Source organism: Elgaria multicarinata, chromosome 9 (genome assembly GCF_023053635.1).
Source record: "Elgaria multicarinata webbii isolate HBS135686 ecotype San Diego chromosome 9, rElgMul1.1.pri, whole genome shotgun sequence".
NCBI lineage: Eukaryota > Metazoa > Chordata > Lepidosauria > Squamata > Anguidae > Elgaria > Elgaria multicarinata.
The window spans coordinates 82,084,837-82,105,077 of record NC_086179.1 but is presented as its reverse complement, the minus strand read 5'-3'; the positions used below and the strand labels follow the sequence as shown (position 1 = coordinate 82,105,077).

Sequence of the window (20,241 nt, the reverse complement as noted above, 5' to 3'; positions counted from 1 at the left end):
TGCAGATGGTCATCTCATGAAGGAGACAGTTGTTCTAAATGTCCATGTGGTTCCTTCCAAGTTTGTGATTCTAATGCCATGTTGTTCTTCAAACTGCATGTTTATTCTCAAATGGACTTTCAAAATGAAAGTGAGGTGGAGGCAGTTTTCATGTTGCTTGTTTATACAGCTAGAAAAATGTCTTTCCCACTTCCTACACCTGTTTTGGGGAAATTCATATTTTTCTTTCACTCTTCTGTATGAATATTCTGTGTGCCAACTGAGAATCCAAGATTTTCAGCAGGCCCGAATTGTGGTCATGTCTTCGATTGCCTACTCTGGGGAAAATGTCAAGGTCATGTAGTTGCTCTTAGGATTTAGCTAGCAATTTCACTGATGAGATTAGTAACAAAATGGAATTCAGTTCCACATCTTACAACTAAAAAGTAAACATGGAGGGAAAAGTAGCAAGGAAGTATGTTGGTCACTGTAGGAAACAGATGTCTTTCCAGGAGACACGCAGAGCACATTTCTGTCACTCTGTCTTTAGATGTGATCTTTATTTCTGTAATAGTGGGTAGAAAAGTGCTTTTCCTAAATAGCTAATATTTGGATTAAGATTCATGGAGTAGCTCTGATGAGCTCTGCTCATTTTAATCTTCCCAACACACTACTTTCTTCCACTGCTTTCTCCCAGTGATTAATCCTATAATACTAAGCAAACTTAGATCCAAAGAGTGGAACTAACTATACATTACAAATAATATTACTCTGCTGTTTCTGTGTCACGTCCCCCCACTCCTTTTAACTTCTAGTTCAGCTTAACACCACATCCTGACAGCATGTTTATAATACGTGTTTCCCTGCCTCCATTCTACATCATTGGCTTGCTAGAGATTGGGACATCATAATGAGACCAGAAGTTCAGACACAGAATAGACTGAACTAGACATTATAGATAGGACAAGCTCCCCTTATTCTCAACAAGGACCAGTCTAGCAAGAGAGAAAAGAGTCATTTAAAGTTAAACCTTTAACAAATTAAACCTATCCAGGTCATACAATCATCTTTAGAGGCCCTTCTCCATTACTAAATGAGATGAGGGACGTAGCCACTGGAGAGAGAGAGAGAGAGACTCTTCAGTGGTGGCACCATTGTGGAATGAGCCCCCACAAGAGACATCCCCCCCCCCCAGTACAGTCTGTGTACTACTGTTGTTTTCTGTAGCTGATTTTATTCTGATGCTGTTTTAACTTGGTTTTAACTTTTATGTGGGGACATGGTTACAGGCATGTTTCAAGAAGGCGTTTGCAGGGAGAAAATAATTTTACAACATTATTGTGAACTTCTAAAGGATTTGCGTAAGTGCTATAAAGTTCAGGGTGGGGTGAAAGTCTATTGCATTATTCACAACATAGTGTTTTAGAGAGTTGTTCTGGCAGTTGAATGTTGCCACACTTTTATCTGCACCAGGAGGTAAACATCAAGTTCAATTTCAGAGTGGTGCAGAGTTTAGAATGTACAAAAATGCACGACCCTAGCATATTTTCGTATGGATCAAGATCTTTTCCATCCTTTCTCAGCAATTAATTCTGCTTCAAGCTCACCCATCTGATTCCAGCTTGTTTCTTGATTAATAAATAATTGTACCAATGATAGTTATTGGTGAAGCCTAAGTAAAAGCTAATAGGAGCATGTAACAGAATTAATATCGTAGAATCATAGAATAGTTGAGTTGGAAGGAGCCTATAAGACCATCGAGTCCAACCCCCTGCTCAATGCAGGGATCCACATTGAAGCATACCTGACAGATGTCCAACTGCATCTTGAGTACCTCTAGTGTGGTAGAGCCCACTACCTCCCTAGGTAATTGGTACCATTGTTGTACTGCTCTAACAGTCAGGAAGATATTTTCCCCCCGATGTTCAGCCAGAATCTGGCTTCCTGTAACTTGAGCCCATTATTCCGTGTCCTGCACTCTGGGATGATCGAGAAGAGATCTTGGCCCTCCTCTGTGTGACAACCTTTTAAGTACTTGAAGAGTGCTATCATGACTCCCCTCAGTCTTCTCTTCATAGGGCTTTGTTTCCAGACCCCTGATCATCCTCATTGCCCTCCACTGAACTCCTCCAGCTTCTCTGCATCCTTCTCAAAGTATGGTGCCCAGAACTGGACACAATACTCTAGATGAGGCCTAACCAGTGCTGAATAGAGGGGAGCCAGTACCTCGCATGATTTGGAAGCTATACTTCTATTAATGCAACCCAAATTAGCATTTGGGTTGGCTCATATAATTCTTCTTGTGATCTATAACATTTCTAAGTTCCTTCTCGCTTGTGGTATTTGTCTGTTCCTTTTATAAAATATAGGTAGTTCATATACATTTATCTATGAGCATATGGAAACTTTCTTGCTTTTATGTGTACTTATTAAGACCAATTTAACTGAGGGCAATAGGGTGGTTACTACAAAGGCGAAGTAAGCTGGCCATCTTTCACGTTCCTGTTACTCCTACATCCATAGGCATTGTCCATTGATCGTCCATTGATCATCCCAGCCACACATCCCATGGTCTCGGGATAAGCCCAGGACTGCTGGAAAAACCGGAATTAAACTGTAGGGCCATATCTCTCCCTACCCCCGGGATCCCCTGTGCGTCATGTGGATGCACAAGGATAATCCTGGGGCGATCCCTGGGATATCGCTCCGTCTAGCCATGCCCATAGTCCCAACCAAGCCATTACTCACACATAACTTAACAATTATTCTTTAAAGTTAAAAATTGTGAATGCTTGGGCTTACCCTTCCACAAATAATTTTCCAGGAACCATACTAGCCAGAAGCAAAAGAGGAAATGTTTTTTTAAAAAACCTTCTTTGTGCCACTGCTGAGACAGAATGGACAGAAATAATATTAGTGCCTCTTGATTCCTTGTGATAGAAGGAGGGAGGGAGAATAGAAATCCCCATTATTATGTATTTTTTAGATAGCAGTATATTATAATTTCTTGAAACAAAAATGCCTTGTCCCGCTGAATGTTGCAGAAGGGACATTTCATAAAAATGTACTGCTTTAAAAAGGAGTGACATCCAAAATGAGTTCTGTTCCATTTTACAAAGTAAATACCATTGTGCTGAGAGCAGGGGAGGAGAAATGTCTGCTATTGGTCATATTAGCTTTATGTCCCAGGATTTAAAGCTCAGGCTCTCCATTTGATACTGGCTAGACTCAGCCCCGGCAGGGCTGAAGACCAGGATCATAGGAAGCTGACTTATACTGAGTAAAACCCTTGGTCCATCTAGTCCAGTATTGTCAACACTGACTGGCAGCAGCTCTCCAGGGCTTCAGGCAGGAATTTTCTGCCCTACCTAGAGATGCCAGGGATCAAACATGGGACCTTCCATATGCAAAGCAGATGTTCTCCCACTGAGCCACAGCTCCTCTGGTGCTGGATCACTATTTCCTACAACACTGTGTTAGCTATGTCTTCCTCTAAATTTTAAAATTCAAAAATAGCCAATTTGATGTATATTAAGTTACTTGGGAACACAGGAAGCTCTTTTACGTTTTACTGAGTCAGGCCATCAATCCTAGTATTGTTTAGTTTGACCAGCCGAAGTTCTCTGATAGAAGTTTTCCCATCATCCTTTTGGACCTGGGACCTTCTGTATTGCCCCTGCTCTATGGCTCCTCTTGACTGTGCCCAGGCACAGTAGGCCTCTGTGGTATGTTTCTGTCGGCTGCTCAGTTGTCAATGGTACCTGGGCTTTGTAACACTGTGAACCTGAGTAAATATTTGTCCAGTAGTTCTGGATTCAGAGGCTTTGGATGGAGACAGACAGATGTTCGAAGTGTGATAGAAGTGGTTTTCACGTACATTCACTATTTCATGAGGCAAATGTATGTCAAATGTATGTCAAAATCACTTCCACCATATTTAGAATGTATGAGTGTCATACTTAGAATGTAAGAGTGATAGCCAACAAACTGCACCAACAAAACTGATATTCGTTCCAGCTCCTTGGCTTTTTAATAATTTCTAATCACACTTCTCATAAAGAATTCAAAGCACCTGAAAATGACAAGTCACATGAGAACTGTACCAATACCCATACCTATACAGATCCTTACTAATACTGATATAGTATACCTATGAATCTGGAAACCCATAGTTCAAATCTCACCTGTGCTATGAATTCACTAGATGGAGTTAATCTCAGCCACTTATCTGCAATACTGGCCCACCTTACAGAATTACAAATAATTTTTATGAAGTGCTAGGTACTTATTATCATGTCTCTTTTCTCGCGCATGGCAGTTTTTCTAGTTGGACATGACGGGCTTTGCCAAGTCATGCTGTCTTTTACTGATTCAGGAAGTTCCTTACTATTGAACATGTTTTAAGTATGACTGCCTCCTGGATGTTGATGTGGACGTATTTTGGTACTCCAGTTTCTGAAGGTTTTCTGTAAAAAAAAATATTGATGTGATGCAGCTGATTGATGTGACTAACAGAATAATTGTAACCTTTTCCTGTTGCCATAGTTCTTTAACTTCCATGGCTATTATTATTATTATTATTATTATTATTATTATTATTATTATTATTATTTCCATATGGCATACAATCGACAGGAAAGATTGCAGAGATATTTTTTATCAAATACTGAATGGCTAAACTGTGAACCAGTAGTGCACACAAGCTGCGTAATTTTAGAACATGAGGACTAGAACTTCTGTCATTTTGACAGGAAGCCGTCACCTGCTGACCTTCTCCCATGATAAAGCTTTTATGTGAAGGTCAGATTTTCACTTCTTTCATCCCCCTTTTTTGAAGCATCTTAATCTTGGAAAGTAGGTCGCCTAAAGATGTAAGAATGTTGCCCCTGGTTACAGGGAAGAAGCCTTAATTTAGAATCTCATTTTCAATCATAGAAAGCTTTGCCTGTGTGTGATATATTGGCTTAAGCTATCTCATAGTCAAATTTGGGATATGTGTGTGTGTGTGTGTGTGATATTAAATGAACCCTAGTATGAGAACAATTGGGAGGGGAGCCCAAAATATTCAACTTTTTTCTTTGCTTTAGTGAAATATGGATTGTCTCCATGAGGACACATAGCTTTAGGCATTAATCAGCTGTATCAAAAGGAGCCTTCATTTTACTATTGTTGCTGACTTGGCAAACATCCATAGGAAATCTCTCAGGATTATAGGCTGTGATGTGTAGGGATAAACATGTAGCAGTACCCCCAAGTGGATTTTAATAAGATAAAAACCTTGTGAAACCCTGGAATATTTTTCTGCTCACTCTTCTCCTGGCGTTTCTGTTTGGAACTAGGGGGCAGAAAAGAGAAAAAAGTATCATCGAGTGGAGAAAAGGTTTTTCTAAAACCTATATACTTTTACTGCTCATTACAAAGACTTGCACTTCCTAACACATACAGCAGTGGTTCCCTCTTTATGAAGGGGAGTTGATTTATGCACCAAGGCACTGACCTGATTTTTAGATAGCACTAAGCCATGGTGTAGTTTATTGAACTCTGGCTTGAAATGTCCAAACCAATTTCTACAAACAAACCTTGGTAAGCTATTGTTTATTGTTAGCTCACATTGGGCCTGTTCAGACAACATGCTAAGCCATGGTTTGGCCGCTAACCGTTTTGCATCAAATGGTTAGTGAGCATGTTTAAACTGTGGTTATGTAGCCACCAAAGTTAGGCATGGTTCACGCGACATGCTAAGCCATAATGTTTAGCTCAAAAATGTGTCTTCTGGACAGGATCGAAGTCTGGCTTGTTTAAACCATGGCTTGTCATAATGCTTGAACCCAGAGCTGTGGCTTATTCCTGGCTTGTGTGAACTACTATCTACCCTAAAACAGTGGAGCTCAGCAAGAGCAGCTGGAAAACGAAATCACTGAAGGTTGACAAAATGAGTGGAAGAGAACCAAACCAGAAATAGGGTTGAAAACTGTGGTTGGTTTGCTCATCTGTAAGTCAATCCATAGTTAAAGCAACAAACCGTGTTTAACATACACCTTAGCAGTCATTTTGTTGTTCCTTTGAGGTATAACCTATTAGCTCCTACACTAAATTCACCTGTGCCCTGTGTCAACGGGTCTCAGGGCGGTATACAATAAATTAAACAACATAAAATTTAATTACTAATACAATTCAACATAAATCATAATCATCAAACCAATTCAACATGAACTATAAAACAATCTACAAAAAACATCACTAGCATTAACAGCATAAAATCAACATTAATAATGAAACAAATCCAAATTAAGCTGCAGTTAATAAAAAGCAAATGCCTGGGTAAAAAGCAAGGTATTATGTTATGTTGTTGTTGGTTTTATTGTTTTAATTGCTTATAGCTCCTTTGGAGTTCTGGCTGAAACCCAGAATGGATTCACAGGCCTGCCGAAATTGGAGCCACCAGCCTCCACTGCACTATGGCAGTGCAGACTCATGTCGACTTCTTTAGGTTTGATCATGTGATACTCTCAGCTTCTACCAAACTGATTGTGGCCTGCAGGTGCCACCCATAAAATAAGACCCCATTGCATGCTATTGCCCATTGCATGACTAATTTTCATGCCATGCCGTGCTCTTGAGGTTATTTATTTATTTATTTTATTACAGTTATATACCGCCCCACAACCGAAGCTTTGGCCTAGGTTTAATATATTCACCAGGAATGGTTTGGACTCATTTGCTACACAAATAGCATAGGAATGACACATATGTCTTGACAAACATGTCTTCTCTTGTGCAGAATCAAGTGAACATGAAGAGAAGAGTACAGGTGCCTCAGGTGAAACTTCTTCTCAGCCTTATCCTGCACCCGTCTACAGCCAACCTGAAGAAGTGAAGGAGGATATGGATGTAACAAAACCACCAAAACCTGAAGAAAATGATGAATTGGGCCCATTGCCTGACAACTGGGAAATGGCGTACACAGAGAAGGGAGAAGTCTACTTTATTGAGTAAGTATTCCCCTTTTGAAAAAGCCATGTGTCTTAATATGAGCTTTAATGTTAGTAGTGCAATCTGATACAGGCCTTCTCAAAAGCAAGTCTCATTGAGTTCTGTGAGATGTACTCCCAGGTAAATATAGGATTGCAGTAACAAGAATGATAAAATCCTGTTTCTGAACAAGGGGTAGATGAATCTGTCTGTTTCACTGTTTATAACATTTGCATTTTTCAAGCACAAGTTCATTCTGTTCTGTTTCCGCATCAGTCTGCAAATGATTTTATTTTAAATCCACACAAAAATTTGTACGCATTTTTGTGTGCAATTTTTATGCCCGTGGAAATTTGAACCATTTTGAGAGTATTCTATTGGGAAGTTTTCCTGCACAATCCTCACTGGCATGAATGTGTACATGTCTTTTATACTACAGTCTTAAACCTTTCCCATCTCTAAATTTTACATTATGCACACTAATCGGAACTACCAACTGTAAAGTAAAATGTAGAATGTCCTGTTTAGAAATACATATTTTAAAGGTAGGGTATATATTTGCATTGCCATTAAATGCTGGATTTAAATGACCTTGTTGCCTCTTCAATTGTTTGATTTTTCATGTTGTCCAGTCTTCAGAGGGTTAAAGGGGATCTCATGCTGAGGAGGTTCTATTAAATCGCCTCTTTGTTTATGAATCAGTTTGGTTAATGCCATAAAAAAGACTCTGTCTGCTTTAGTGAACAAAAGACAACAGAAAGCTATTTGTTTAATGCCGTCTCTGAAGAGAGCCATAATACATATCTCAGATTGTTAAATAATAGATGAAAAACAGATATTGTAACGCATAAATCATATTAAATTGAAAAATGCCATGTTTGTGAAGTGTCTATTACTACATCATTCAAAGCTTTGCATATAGTTTTCAGTTCCCATCCTAAATACTTTAAGGGGAGGAGATATCCCCACCCCCCTTTTTAACATCATCCATTTCATGTTGTTATCGGCCTTCTTCCCATTCATTATGTGATAGAGCTTCTATTTATACACCTGGCCACAATCCAGTGCTCAGCTGCATGCACATTCGTCTTCCTGAAGTAAATACATTATATTGTCAACAGTCCTTATGCGGATTTCCCAAGATCACACAGAAAATATCTGTTCACAAAATGCTGCCAAGGGAACAAAAGATGTTTTCGTCTTAGAGTAGAACCTAGTTTTGTTTATTTTCATTTTGATGTACATGCTTAACAGCATTTTGGGGTAGGAAAACTCCTTACTGAATAGTTTAAAGAAAATAACACAAAGTACATTTCTCTCACTTTGCGATGTTGTGGGATTTGTCAAATAGGAGCCTTATCTAATTCCCATAGTCTCTTTCCTACGTGTTCATTTCTAGACATCCAGTGGGAATTTCTCTTTGATATATATTTTGATGCAGAACACAAGCGCTAATCAAAACATGCAAGATCTTTCAAAATGTTATTTGTAGGAATTCACAAAGGCACAGTCCAGATGTAATAGGAAATTATGGTTTCCTCCTACGTTGACAAACCTGCACAAGCCTTGGGCTTCTGTACTCCCATCTCCATTCCTCTTATGCTGCATTTAAGAACAGATTTAAAAAAACCTTCTGATTTCAATCTTAATGTAACCACAGTTCCCTGTGTTACCCAAACATGAGAAACTATGGTTTGTTAACATAGCATATAGTTAGGCCCTAAATCACATGATATCAAGGGGAGGGCAAGGGAATAGTAACACTAAATTAATAAGAAAAACCTATAGCAATATTGTGTCTAGAAAATGTACTGTAGCTATATTCAGCTTCCAGAAAAAAAGAGACACAATGTGGAGACTATCAAAATGGAAGAGCTGGGATTATTACAGGGTAGTATGGAGAAAGGTGATTGTTCCCATCCTCTTTCCTCCTAAAATGCTGCTTTCTATTCCCCCCCCCCCAAGTCTATTCTGCTTTTCCTGTTCCTTAATGTATCCATCACTTCTAAGTGATTTCCACTCTAATGCATGTTAAGTATAATGTTTGCAATTGTTTACATTTCCAGACCCACTCATTAGTTATCTGAGTGAGCATTCATTCTGAATTGGTTTTAGTAATTGTAATAGTCAAACTTCATGGTGTATTGTAATTTATGTAGGTAATAAAGCTTTTGTCTTCCTTTATACCAAACAGAAGTACTATCTTACTATCAAAGTTAGGGAAGGCTGCTCTAATCTGGTTTGAACACATCTGGCAGGCACAACATTGGGAATGGGTGGTTTAGAGGGTTAGTTGATCATTACCATGTTATAGCTACATGATAGCAACAACCAGCCTCAATAGTCAAGCATCACTTCCTTTTGTATATAAAATATCTCATTAAGACACTTGAATTGGTATCCTTTAGCCTTAATGTCTCCCTATGTGTTAATAAAGCCATAAATAACATGGTAGTTATTTTTATAGTACTGTTGGGTTAGCAGAAATTCCTTCAGTGGGATTCTGGGGTGTAGCATCCACTTTGGATCACAGGGAATTCATTCAGAGTTAAGCATAGCCAATGGGTGGGATAGTGGAAACTAGTCAAAGTTCTGAGGAGACAGTTCAGCATTAGGATGATGAACAGGTAAGAAAAGTAGGTGGGTGAAGTCTGCCAGGAAGATTATGCAGGTTGTGTTACAGAATATTCAGGACCTAAATAAGGAAATTTGTTTCAGCTCGGTTTTGATCAGGTTTTACTGAGTTCTCACTTTCTACATCAAATGCAAACTCAGATGCAATCTGCGGTCAAAGTCTGTGATATTTCCAAGCTTGCAATGTGACTCACGGGCCAAAAAAATTGTGTTCGATAACATGCATAGATTTGAAAAATGCACATTAAAAAAGGGTACTTGGGGGAAAACTGCCACAAATCTGCTTTCATTAATGGGAGAAGATTGCACATATTTGGAAAAAATACTCCTGAAAATATGTAGAGATTTCCATGCAGATAAAACAAAACACAAAGCTTGAAATACAATACAGACTTAAGTCAGAATGAGCTTTGAGATGGAATTCGGAAAACTTCGACAACACTTGGCCTAACCTAAATGGATTTATTTTATATATAGTGCCACGCCAGTCAGAAAACTGGATTGGGAGCACATGGAGCTTGAGAAAGCCTGTACAGGGCAGAGCAAATTCAGCCTTCCAGAGCATCTGAGGCTTTCTTTTCCCATTGATTGATTGAATTGATTGTTATCCCCACCTTTCTACCAACAAGACAGCTTGCACGCCTTGAAATTGCTGCTCGCCGTCCCATATGGTCCGCCACCCCGGAGGTTAACTTTACTATCTGGCTATCATTAAAAAAAAAAAAAAGTTGTGAATATCACAATTCTTTCAACTCACCAGTCCTAACTGTACCTCAAATATCTGCCAAAATATATTTTTACAAACTTAATCGATCCAGCCAAAATGGGGGTGGAGTTGTCATGGGGCGGGGAAAATGCTGCTATATGTAAAAGGCAGTTCCTGAGCAGAGACTTCAGGGGTGAGAAAATGGAAGCTGCCCTGTGATTCCTCCCACCCTTTTTGGTAGTCTTCTCTTTGGCCAGAAGGCATAGTCCTCTCTCATCATCAAGCCTTTTGCATGATATTGTCCTTTGGCTTGTGCCCTTTCGTCCAGCCCTTTCACCCTATATAGTCAACAGGCTTCTATTTGTATTGCTATGTTGGTGGGACAAGGTTTCTGTGAATCCCTTGCTCAGGGACTCCACACATGCTGTTACGTCTTTATTCCCTCCTGCTTCCTTCATCTGCCTTTCTACTTAAGACTTCAATGAGAGCAATTTGTTCAAAGGTCATTTAAATCCACTTGCAATTAAACAGCTGTATACAAGGGGAGGGTGGATCAAAGTAGTTTTCATTGCTTGTTGAAGAACATCCCAGCAAAGTTTCAAAATACTTGTCCTCTATTAAAGGAAAAGCACTTGTGTAGCAACTTCTAGGCTGTAATCCTATACACGCTTAACCTGGGAAACAAGCCCCATTGAGTTAATCTTGAGTAGACAGACCCAGGCTTGTGCATGATAGAGTAGTTCTGCCAAGCAACATTTTTGGCATATCCACACCACATTTTGAACTACTTTAACAGTCATTCCCTGTTCTAGGGAACCCTAGAATTGTACTTATGGGAGGGTAGGGATAGAAAACAAATAATTATTGGCACCCTCACCAAACCGGAGTTGTTGGGATTTCAGGAAGGGGGTCACCATGACAGTTAAAGGCCCTGTTCAGACAACATGCTAAACCATGATGGTTAAGCATTTTGATCTAAACATTGTGGGTTAGTGTGTCATGTGAACCATTCCTAACTATGGTGGCCACATAACCACGGTTTAAACATGCTCACTAACCACTTGCTGCAAAAGGGACAGCAGCCTAAACATGGCTTAGCATGTTGTCTGAACAGGCCCAAAGTGGCACAAAATGGGTAAGTATGGAGTGCAGCTAGGGCCTTTTCTTTGGCTACCATGATTTCAGCTTTGGGGAAACTACTTTTGACTTTGAACCCAAACCCCTTTGTTGCTGAAGACATTTCTTCCAAACTAATTAGTGTATTTAGTAATCAAGCTTTTGGAGATGATGATGAGTTGAATTTTACTGAATGTTTTTCTAGTGATGAGGTCAGCTGGATTCTGGCTGACCGAACAGTAGCCAGCCAGGAAATAAAAAGTTAATGGCACTGAAATAATCACCTCTTTTGGGTCTCTTCTTGTATCCTTCCACTTCATCCTCTCTGCCAGTGATAATTTGCCTTCAATGAATGCCTTGAATGGGTTTCCTTGAATGAGTGCATGAGTGGCACAAATGCTTTGAATGAGCGGGTGAGCAGGAGGTGACATTTAGAAAATAATTCTTGGTTTTCTTATTTCAGGGTTTTTCAGTAATTGAAGTTTCAGGATTGGTAAAGGTTAAGTTTTAAAAGCAGTCTGGAAGTAGAATGCAAGTGGGTGTGATGAAATCAGAGGAGTGGAGAGTGGGAGGTTATAAGTGCTCATACAACTCTTTGCTGCAGCGTAGATGTCTTCCTTTTCTTCAGCCAACACAGAGGAGAGAAATCACACAGTATTGTGGAATTTACACAGTCACTATTTAGAACCTTTTTTATTGAAAATTCCTCTTATTCTAAGTGTATCTGTGAAGTACAAAGCCAGCCCAATAAGAAATGAGCTCAGCCTTTACACTGCAAATTGTAGGATTTAAAAGTCCTAACTTTGGAACCTGAATATAGAACACTCTCTCTATGAATATTTTATTTAATTTATTTAGACATGAATGAGCTCCATTCTCTGCCATCAAATGACACCCAAAGTATTTTTTAAAACAAGACAAAATATAGAAAACCTGAATAATGAATCAATATTCATGTTGCAATTTTTGTACATGCATGTATTTCCTCTATATTCATGGCTTAGATAGACAGATGATATGATTACCCCACTGGATTGATGCCAGTGGCCCCAGGGTGATTCCTATCTCAGGATCATATCCTGGAATATTGTGGGCTGGGCGAACAAACGTTGGGATGATATGAGTTACAATGGCCCCATTCAGAAGACACCTTAAATTACAGCTTTAACCATGGTGGTTAAGCCCGAAAGCCTTATTTACCATGGTTAAAGCCATAGTTTAAGGTGTCTTCTGAACACAGTCTGGCTTTCTGGCTTAACCACTGTGATTAAAGCCATGGTTTAAGGTGTCTTCTGAACGGGGCCCTGGATTGGCTGTGGAGTGACATTACACAGCAGAAGCCCTGTGTTGAAACTGCTCCCTTTGAAAAGTCAGGGTAAATCTCCCAACTTTTTCAAATTAGAGCATCGCGGGGCACAGTTCCACAGCCATTGCTGGGCTTTCCCTGTGTGTAGACAGCCCCAGGGTTAAAACTCAGGACACTTTCATTCCCACTAGGACTGTCACACCACTCCTGCCATGAGTAGAAATTAATAAGAGTAATGTATTGGGATTTTTACAGAGCTTCTTGATCCTTTACGTCCAACCCTATCTTTTGTAACAAATGGTTTACATGCATTTTTAAATTAGTCCACGAATGTTACATAAATAAAAACCTTAATTTAGCAATATGTAAACAGTACAAAGTGGGCAGACTCCTAGGATGTTTTTCAATAAACAAATAAAACATTTATTTATTTTTTTATTTTTTTATTACATTTCTATACCGACCAATAGCTGGAGCGCTCTGGGCGGTTCACAAAAATTAAAAACATTCAAAGTATAAAACAACAGTATAAAACCATAATATAAAAAACAATATAAAAAGCTCAACCAGATAAAAACAGCAGCAATGCAAAATTACAAATTTAAAACACCAAGTTAAAATTTATTTATAGACTGTTAAAATGCTGGGAGAATAAAAAGGTCTTCACCTGGCGTCTAAAAGCATATAATGTAGGTGCATTATAACATGCATTATAAAGGACTGTTAGTGTATGTGTGAAAGGGGAGAGAGACATGTGGGTGAGGGGGTGTTAGAAGGGCATCTTATAAAATATGGAACAACTAGGTTGTATCCCACAATGGCTTTGCACTAGAGGAAAGTACTTCCTCGCAAACAAGGCAAGGCATCCAGTTTTTGTCAATCCTCCTCTCATAGCTGCAGCAGCTCTCACCATATCCCATATTATTCCAGAGGGAGTTTCCAAGTCTCAGGAGCAGGTTTTCAAGGGAGCACTAGGGATTTTGATAGACAAGGGTGATAGGCAAAGACTAGGTCCCCTGCCTTGCATGAGCAGAAGTGCTTAGCATAAATTCCTCGTGGCATATAACCCCATATCCCTTTCTCCTTTTTATTTTTTAATCCTAACGTCTTATCTTTATATCTGACTCCAGATTTGCTTGGCTGTGGAAAAGAATGTGCATTTTTAGAAAGCTTAGTACGTACGTAGCAGTGTTTAGCAGTTTTTAATATCCATTTATCTAGGAAACTATTGTCTTGGCAAGCATTTTTGTACCAGTTCATAGTCTGTTGCATCGCTGATTCCTTGGGGTGGGGAAAAGCTATTCTTGGCTTATCAAAATTGGCCACATGATTCATTTCAGCTTCTCTAAAATGTACTTTTATCATAGGAGCCGAATTAGATATGGAACAGATAACAATTCGTTCATCAAAGTGTCATTAATCATCCTGTTAGAAAACGGAAGCTACACTGAGACATACTACAATTTGCATGTCTCTGTCAGTGTGACCATTAATATATATATATATATATATATATATATATATATATATATATATATATATATATATATATTCTATATCCAGACTTCAGCAAATGGGTATAGAAAGCTGCCGGCTGTACCCGCTTTCTGTTGGAGAACGCTGTAAATTCCTTTTGCTCTGGATGAGTTCTGCATTTTCAATGAGGTTAACTTGGCAACATTCTAGTTGATTTTAATAAAAATAGCTGCTCTGAGGACAAGGAGCTGAGGCTGCCAAATTTAGAGGCTGCCTTGCACAATTACTCTTACACCTCCTTCAGGTCTACTTAGAACCAGTAAGCAAATTAAGGATATTGATTGCAATTTTGTTGCACTAACCTCTCTGCTTTCTCCCCCCTCCCCCCCCCACCCCCCGCCACCAACCGTATCGGAAGGAATAAACTTGATTCCATTCAGGATGTGTCTGATCAGGGTGATCTCTTTTCTTTTCAGCCATAACACAAAGACAACATCATGGCTGGATCCACGACTTGCGAAAAAGGCTAAACCTCCGGAAGAGTGCAAAGAAAATGGTAGGCTATTAAGTTTTCGTTACTGCTGCTGCTGGTGCTGAAAGAAAAAGAGAGTTTTCTTTGTGTGTGGATTGTGATAAAGATGAAATATTTAGGGAACAAGGGAAAAGGGTGTTTAATTACAGTTGTACTTATGCGTGCTACTCAGTTCTTGATGTCTCATATGCTTTCTCTATCTGTTATATCTATTCTCATGATGATTCCCAAGGCTGTGAGTGACAATTATGTGTGTCCGGGTCCGGTGGGTGGGTGGGGGTTGTTTGAAGCAAATTTGACCCTTGGGCTGCGTTTTCCTCCCATCTTGGTTTGCGAATATGCTGAGATTCTGAGCTTTTAAATCTGTACAGCACACACAGTGCCCAAGGCAATTGTTACAAAGCCAGAGTAGGAATATTATGATGTGATTTGTTTTGTAAAGGGACAGTTTTGTGCCAAATAAGTAGTAGCTAGTTGAAAATAAACCAATGTCTGAGGGGTAGGGGAGAAGAGATGTCAGAACAGCTGCTTTCTCAGTAAAAGAGCAGCAGTATTTTATTGAAATCATGTATATCAGTTAATAATCATTAGATCATTGTCCTATTTCTGATTGTATTATTAAAACCATTCTGATTATTAGTGATTTGTCATTACTACTAATGTTACCATGTAAATCACATAGATCTGTATGTCTCTCTGTGTGTGTTTAATAAACAAACCATTTTTTCAGGCTAGTCAGGCCATTTTAACTCCTAGACATGGCTTTTGAGACATTTTTTCAGCTATCTCCTGTGGTTATATTTAGGTTACAGTGAACAGCAATTGCTTACGGAACAGTCCTTCCTTTATTACAAAGTAACTGGAGTATAATCTTAAAACTACAGATTCAGTAGGAATCTTAAGAGCGACTGTAAACCATCAGGATGGAGCTTCCTGGAATGAAAAAAATCCCAAGTGGGATTTCCCAATCCTCCCAAGAGGTACCCATCAATAGCTTGAGGAAGAACAGATCCCAAATTCCCCTGGGGAAGCATATTCTATTTCTAACACGTATCTTTTCTACTTCCACTTCTACCTGTTGTTTCTTGTCCTGCCTTAAATAGCTATAATTAACACTTGCTTTCTGTCTTCTTGATGGCAAACCTGTTCCATGTTTGAAAACATTGTGTCACTCATCCAACCGTTTATCTTCTCCCAGGGTGAATTCACACAATAATTTTACGTGGGAAAATTCATTATGAGGTGGCAAGTTAATGGTGATGTTGTGAACTATATTGCTTTTAATATTGACAATTCATTCTAAATTCCATAAAGTGAGTTCTTTCAGCTTTTCTTCATAGGCCATGTGCTCCACAAACATGCTTTTCTTTTTCACTTGTCTCTTTTGATTCCCTTCTAATTTCTGTGCTTCTTAAAATGTGGCTGAACGTATGCTTCTTAAACGGAATATGACACTCCAACCTAAGGATCAACTTGTGCTATGTAGAGTGTTGCCATAACCACCAGTGTCTTGCAGACCATGTTTCTAATGAAAAATACTTCTCTTTTGTTACATTACTGGCATACTGTGATTCACTGTGTTCCCCCTAAACCAAGGATAGGCAACATGGTGCCCTCCAGATGTTTTGGACTGCAACTCCCATAAGCCACAGTCAGCATGACCAATGGTCAGGGATTATGGGAAACCTATGCAGGGCACTGCTGCCCTAGATGTTTCTTACTAGTAGTAGACCATTTTGTATTTGTATGCATTGCTTTTCTATTCATTTCAGGAATTTCCAAAAGGACCTTATCCATTATAAGTACTCAGGATATAAGGAGATAAGAAAAGCTATGCTGGATGAGGTCTATCTAGTTCAGCATTCTGTTTATACTGTGGCCCGCCAGATGTCTATGGGAAGCTCACAAGCAGGACACGAACGCAATAGCCCTGATAGTTTTTTTTTAATATTGTATTGGTTTTATATGCTCTTTTAATTAGTTTTATGCATTTGATTTATATTGTATTGTTGTAGTAATGTTGTTCCCCACCTCAATCCAAAGGGAGAGGTGGGTAAGAAATCGTCATCATCATCATCATCATCATCATCATCATCATTCTGCTCATGTTCTCAAGCAACTGGTACTGTTGCTTTTGATCCTCTAGGTCAGCCTTCCCCAACCTGGTGGCCTCCAGATGTGTTGGACTGCAACATTTGTCATCTCCCAGCCAGCGTGGACATTAACCTGCTGGCTGGGAATGATGGGAATTGTAGTCCAACACATCTGTAGTCCTACACAATATATAGCCATCATGACTATTTATTTATTTATTTATTTAAAACATTTATATCCCGCCCTATATCATTAAGATCTCACAGCGGCGTACAGATAAAAACATACAGTATAAAACAATAAATATATACAGTTAAAAACAAATTAAACCATGATCCAAGTTAAAACAATATATAATTTAAGAGCAATAAAAGCAGTTAAAACAGTTAAAACAATGTGATTTGATGAATTTAACCATCAAAGGCTTTGTTAAAAAGCCATGTTTTTACTTGGCGTCGAAATGAAATCAATGTTGGTACCAATTGGGCCTCCAAGGGGAAGACATTCCACAGTCGGGGTGCCACAACAGAGAAAACCCTCTCCCTTGTCCCATCATAGCATATATGTTGCATTGGTGGGATGTGGAGAAGGGCTCCTCCAACAGATCTGAGGTCTCGGGCAAGCATATATAAGGAGAGGCGCTCTCTCAAGTATCGAGGTCCCAAGCCGTTTAGGGCTTTAAACGTCATTACCAACACCTTGAATTCTGACCGGAAGCGTATAGGCAGCCAGTGCAGTTCCTTTAAGACCGGTGTTGAATGGTTACTAAGCATTCAATGAGTTTGTCCAGTTCCCTTTTAAAGCTGTGCAAATTGGTAGCAAATGTATCCACCGTTTGGTAGACAATTTTATCAAAAGCAATTAACATATGTGCAGGTTTGACTGTGTTCAGATGACATGCTAAGCATTTGGAGCTAAACCTTATGGCTTAGTATGTCATGTGAACCTTAACTTAGCATGTCATGTGAACCATTCCTAACCATGGTGGCTACATAACCACGGTTTAAACACATTCATTAACCTTTTGCTGCAGAAGGGTTAGCGGCCTAAACATGGCTTAGCGTCTGAACAGGCTCTTTATGAAGTACACTTTGCTTTATTTTGTTATCCCTAAATAGGTCTGGTTCACACTTTGGTCTTCCCTGTAGATCAGGGGTAGGCAACTTCCAAGGGTTAAGGGGCTCTATTGCCCTTCCAGATCCCACTGAGGGCCACACCTCTGCTTTGCCACTGCTGAATTTGCTGACAGAATTCAATGGCAAACTGAAGTGGTGGCAAAAAGGGCATTTTTGCTGCTGTAGGGTGCTGCTTAAATTCATCAGCAAACCACAACTTTCCCCCTTTCAAAGAGGGGTGCCATGTTTCTGCTGGAGGAATCCACCTCTGAAGGGAGCTAGAGCTCCCAGAGACAGACGGAAGATCTGGGGGAGAAGATCACCACTAGTCCATCCCTGCAGGAGGAGGAGAGTTCTGCTCCTGAAGCACAGACAGGGTGACCACCTAGCCCCCAAGAGTGCTGCCACCTCAAGACTTAGGCCATAAGGGCTCCTCTTAGATGGAGTGCTCAAGTACAAAGGAGAACTCCTTGGAAGTAGGGTCCTTCTCCCAAGCAGGACTTTTGCCAGACAGCCTGTAACACACTGCAGCTGAGCCTTTGGTGGGGCTCAGAAAGCTCTGGCTATCTAAGTCTTCAGTTTTAGCCTAGCCAGTGCTAGAACTATATTACGTATCAGCCTTATTACCTTGTTTTCTAGGTCTTGCTTTGTGATTGACCTTTGCTACTAACCTTTGGACTCCGATCTGACTCTACTTTCGGACTGTGTATGGTAACTTACTGCTTAAATGTGCTTTGACTTCTGCTTGTATCTGGAGCACTCCTGCCTTTGCCTGTTCCCATACTGGACTGGAACTTTTGTGCTTGCTGCCTTGCCTTTTGGATTGCCCCATAATTTGCTCAAACACTGATTCTGATTCAGCCACAGGAAGGCTGAATCAGTGTTTTTAAGCTCCTTTTCTTAAAGGGGGTGTTTTTAAGCTCCTTTCCCCCTCATTGCTGCCCCCATAACCCTGAATTTTAGAGGTATGGCAGCAACAGGTGGCATTGGGGGTGCAAAAAAGGCCAGGGGGTTGCACATGGTCCGCAGGCCACATGTTGCCCACTCCCTGGTGTAGATCCAACATGTTGTGAGTTGCAGGATTGAGGCTCGAGGCAAGAAGTGTTTGTTTAAGAATTACAGTCTATGTAAATTTCGAAATGAGCTGATGTGATCTGCTCCTTCTGGACTAATATGTAGATCAACTCCACAGGCTTCACATTTCCTGAATGTTATGACACAGTTGCTGGCTCAAAAATTGTATCAAAATATATATATTGAATGCAACTTTTGAGAGAAAATATGTTTATATGCACATTTAAATGTGAATTTTTGTGTAGATTTTTTAAAATCACAGATTAACGTGGAATGCATTTATCAGTGAATACGTGTAGAAGTCACATGGACCAGAAATAGGCTGATTCTGCTATTTCTACTTAAGGCTTCACTTTCATGAGCCATCTGCTGCACACAAAAGAGACTTGAATGGATTGCATAAATAGGGTCTATTGGTTTAGGCAGTAATTCAGATAGTGTGACAGATTTGTCCTTGCCTAGGTTGCCTAGGGATGTTATGATATAGGATTTTTGTATTTAGCTATGTTTTTTTTTAACAAGGTAACATATCCTATGCCATATTCCTAGCGAAACAATCACCAAGGCATCTGTAGGTTTACAAAATTCCTGCTATTAACACACAGAGTGTTGGGATGGAGGACTCTGACACTGGGCGTGTCTTTTTACCTTTTACTTTAAAATCTCAAGCATTGGACAAACACACACAAAATAAATCCTTGTTACAAGCAAAACACGTTTTAAAAAGCATTTTAAGTCCAGTTCTAGGAGCATTGCAATCCTATCGGGATGCCCGTCAGCCTCCGAATGTGGGAGCGAAGGTGGCTGGGAAGGTTGGAGCATTCTTCATAAGCGGGTCGCTCCAGGCCCCAGCCCACAGAACTGCCCCTTTTCTCTCCTCTCCAAGGTCACCTTTGTAACCTCAGAGAAGCAGCCTGCATGGTTCTCTCTGCACTGGCTGCGAGAAGGAAAGGATGTCAGATCCTTGGCTCCAAGGTCAGAGCACTCTCTCTGACCTCAGATCCAGGAATCTGAAAAACCCTATCCCCCAGCCCAGTGATGTCTAGGGGCCATAAGATTGCTCCCTAAATCATCTTACCCAATGGCATTTTTGAGCTAGCATCAAAGGGCTCATCTACACCAAGCAGATATTCCACTATGAAAGCGGTATATAAAAGGCAGAAGCCACACTACTGCTTTATAGTGTTATTGAAGTGCACTGACAACTGTTGGGATCCATGACACCTACCATATAATG

The 20,241-nt window shown here is 39.9% G+C and overlaps 1 protein-coding gene across 1 annotated transcript in view; it reads left to right on the top strand.

Moving 5' to 3' along the window:
- Nucleotides 1-20,241, top strand: part of MAGI2 (membrane associated guanylate kinase, WW and PDZ domain containing 2) — a 748,620-nt gene that overhangs the window by 473,417 nt on the left and 254,962 nt on the right. The window contains exons 5-6 of the mRNA XM_063134211.1: nt 6,761-6,971; nt 14,666-14,745. Of these exons, the coding sequence (XP_062990281.1) occupies nt 6,761-6,971; nt 14,666-14,745 (291 nt within the window). The remainder of the gene's footprint in view (nt 1-6,760; nt 6,972-14,665; nt 14,746-20,241) is intronic.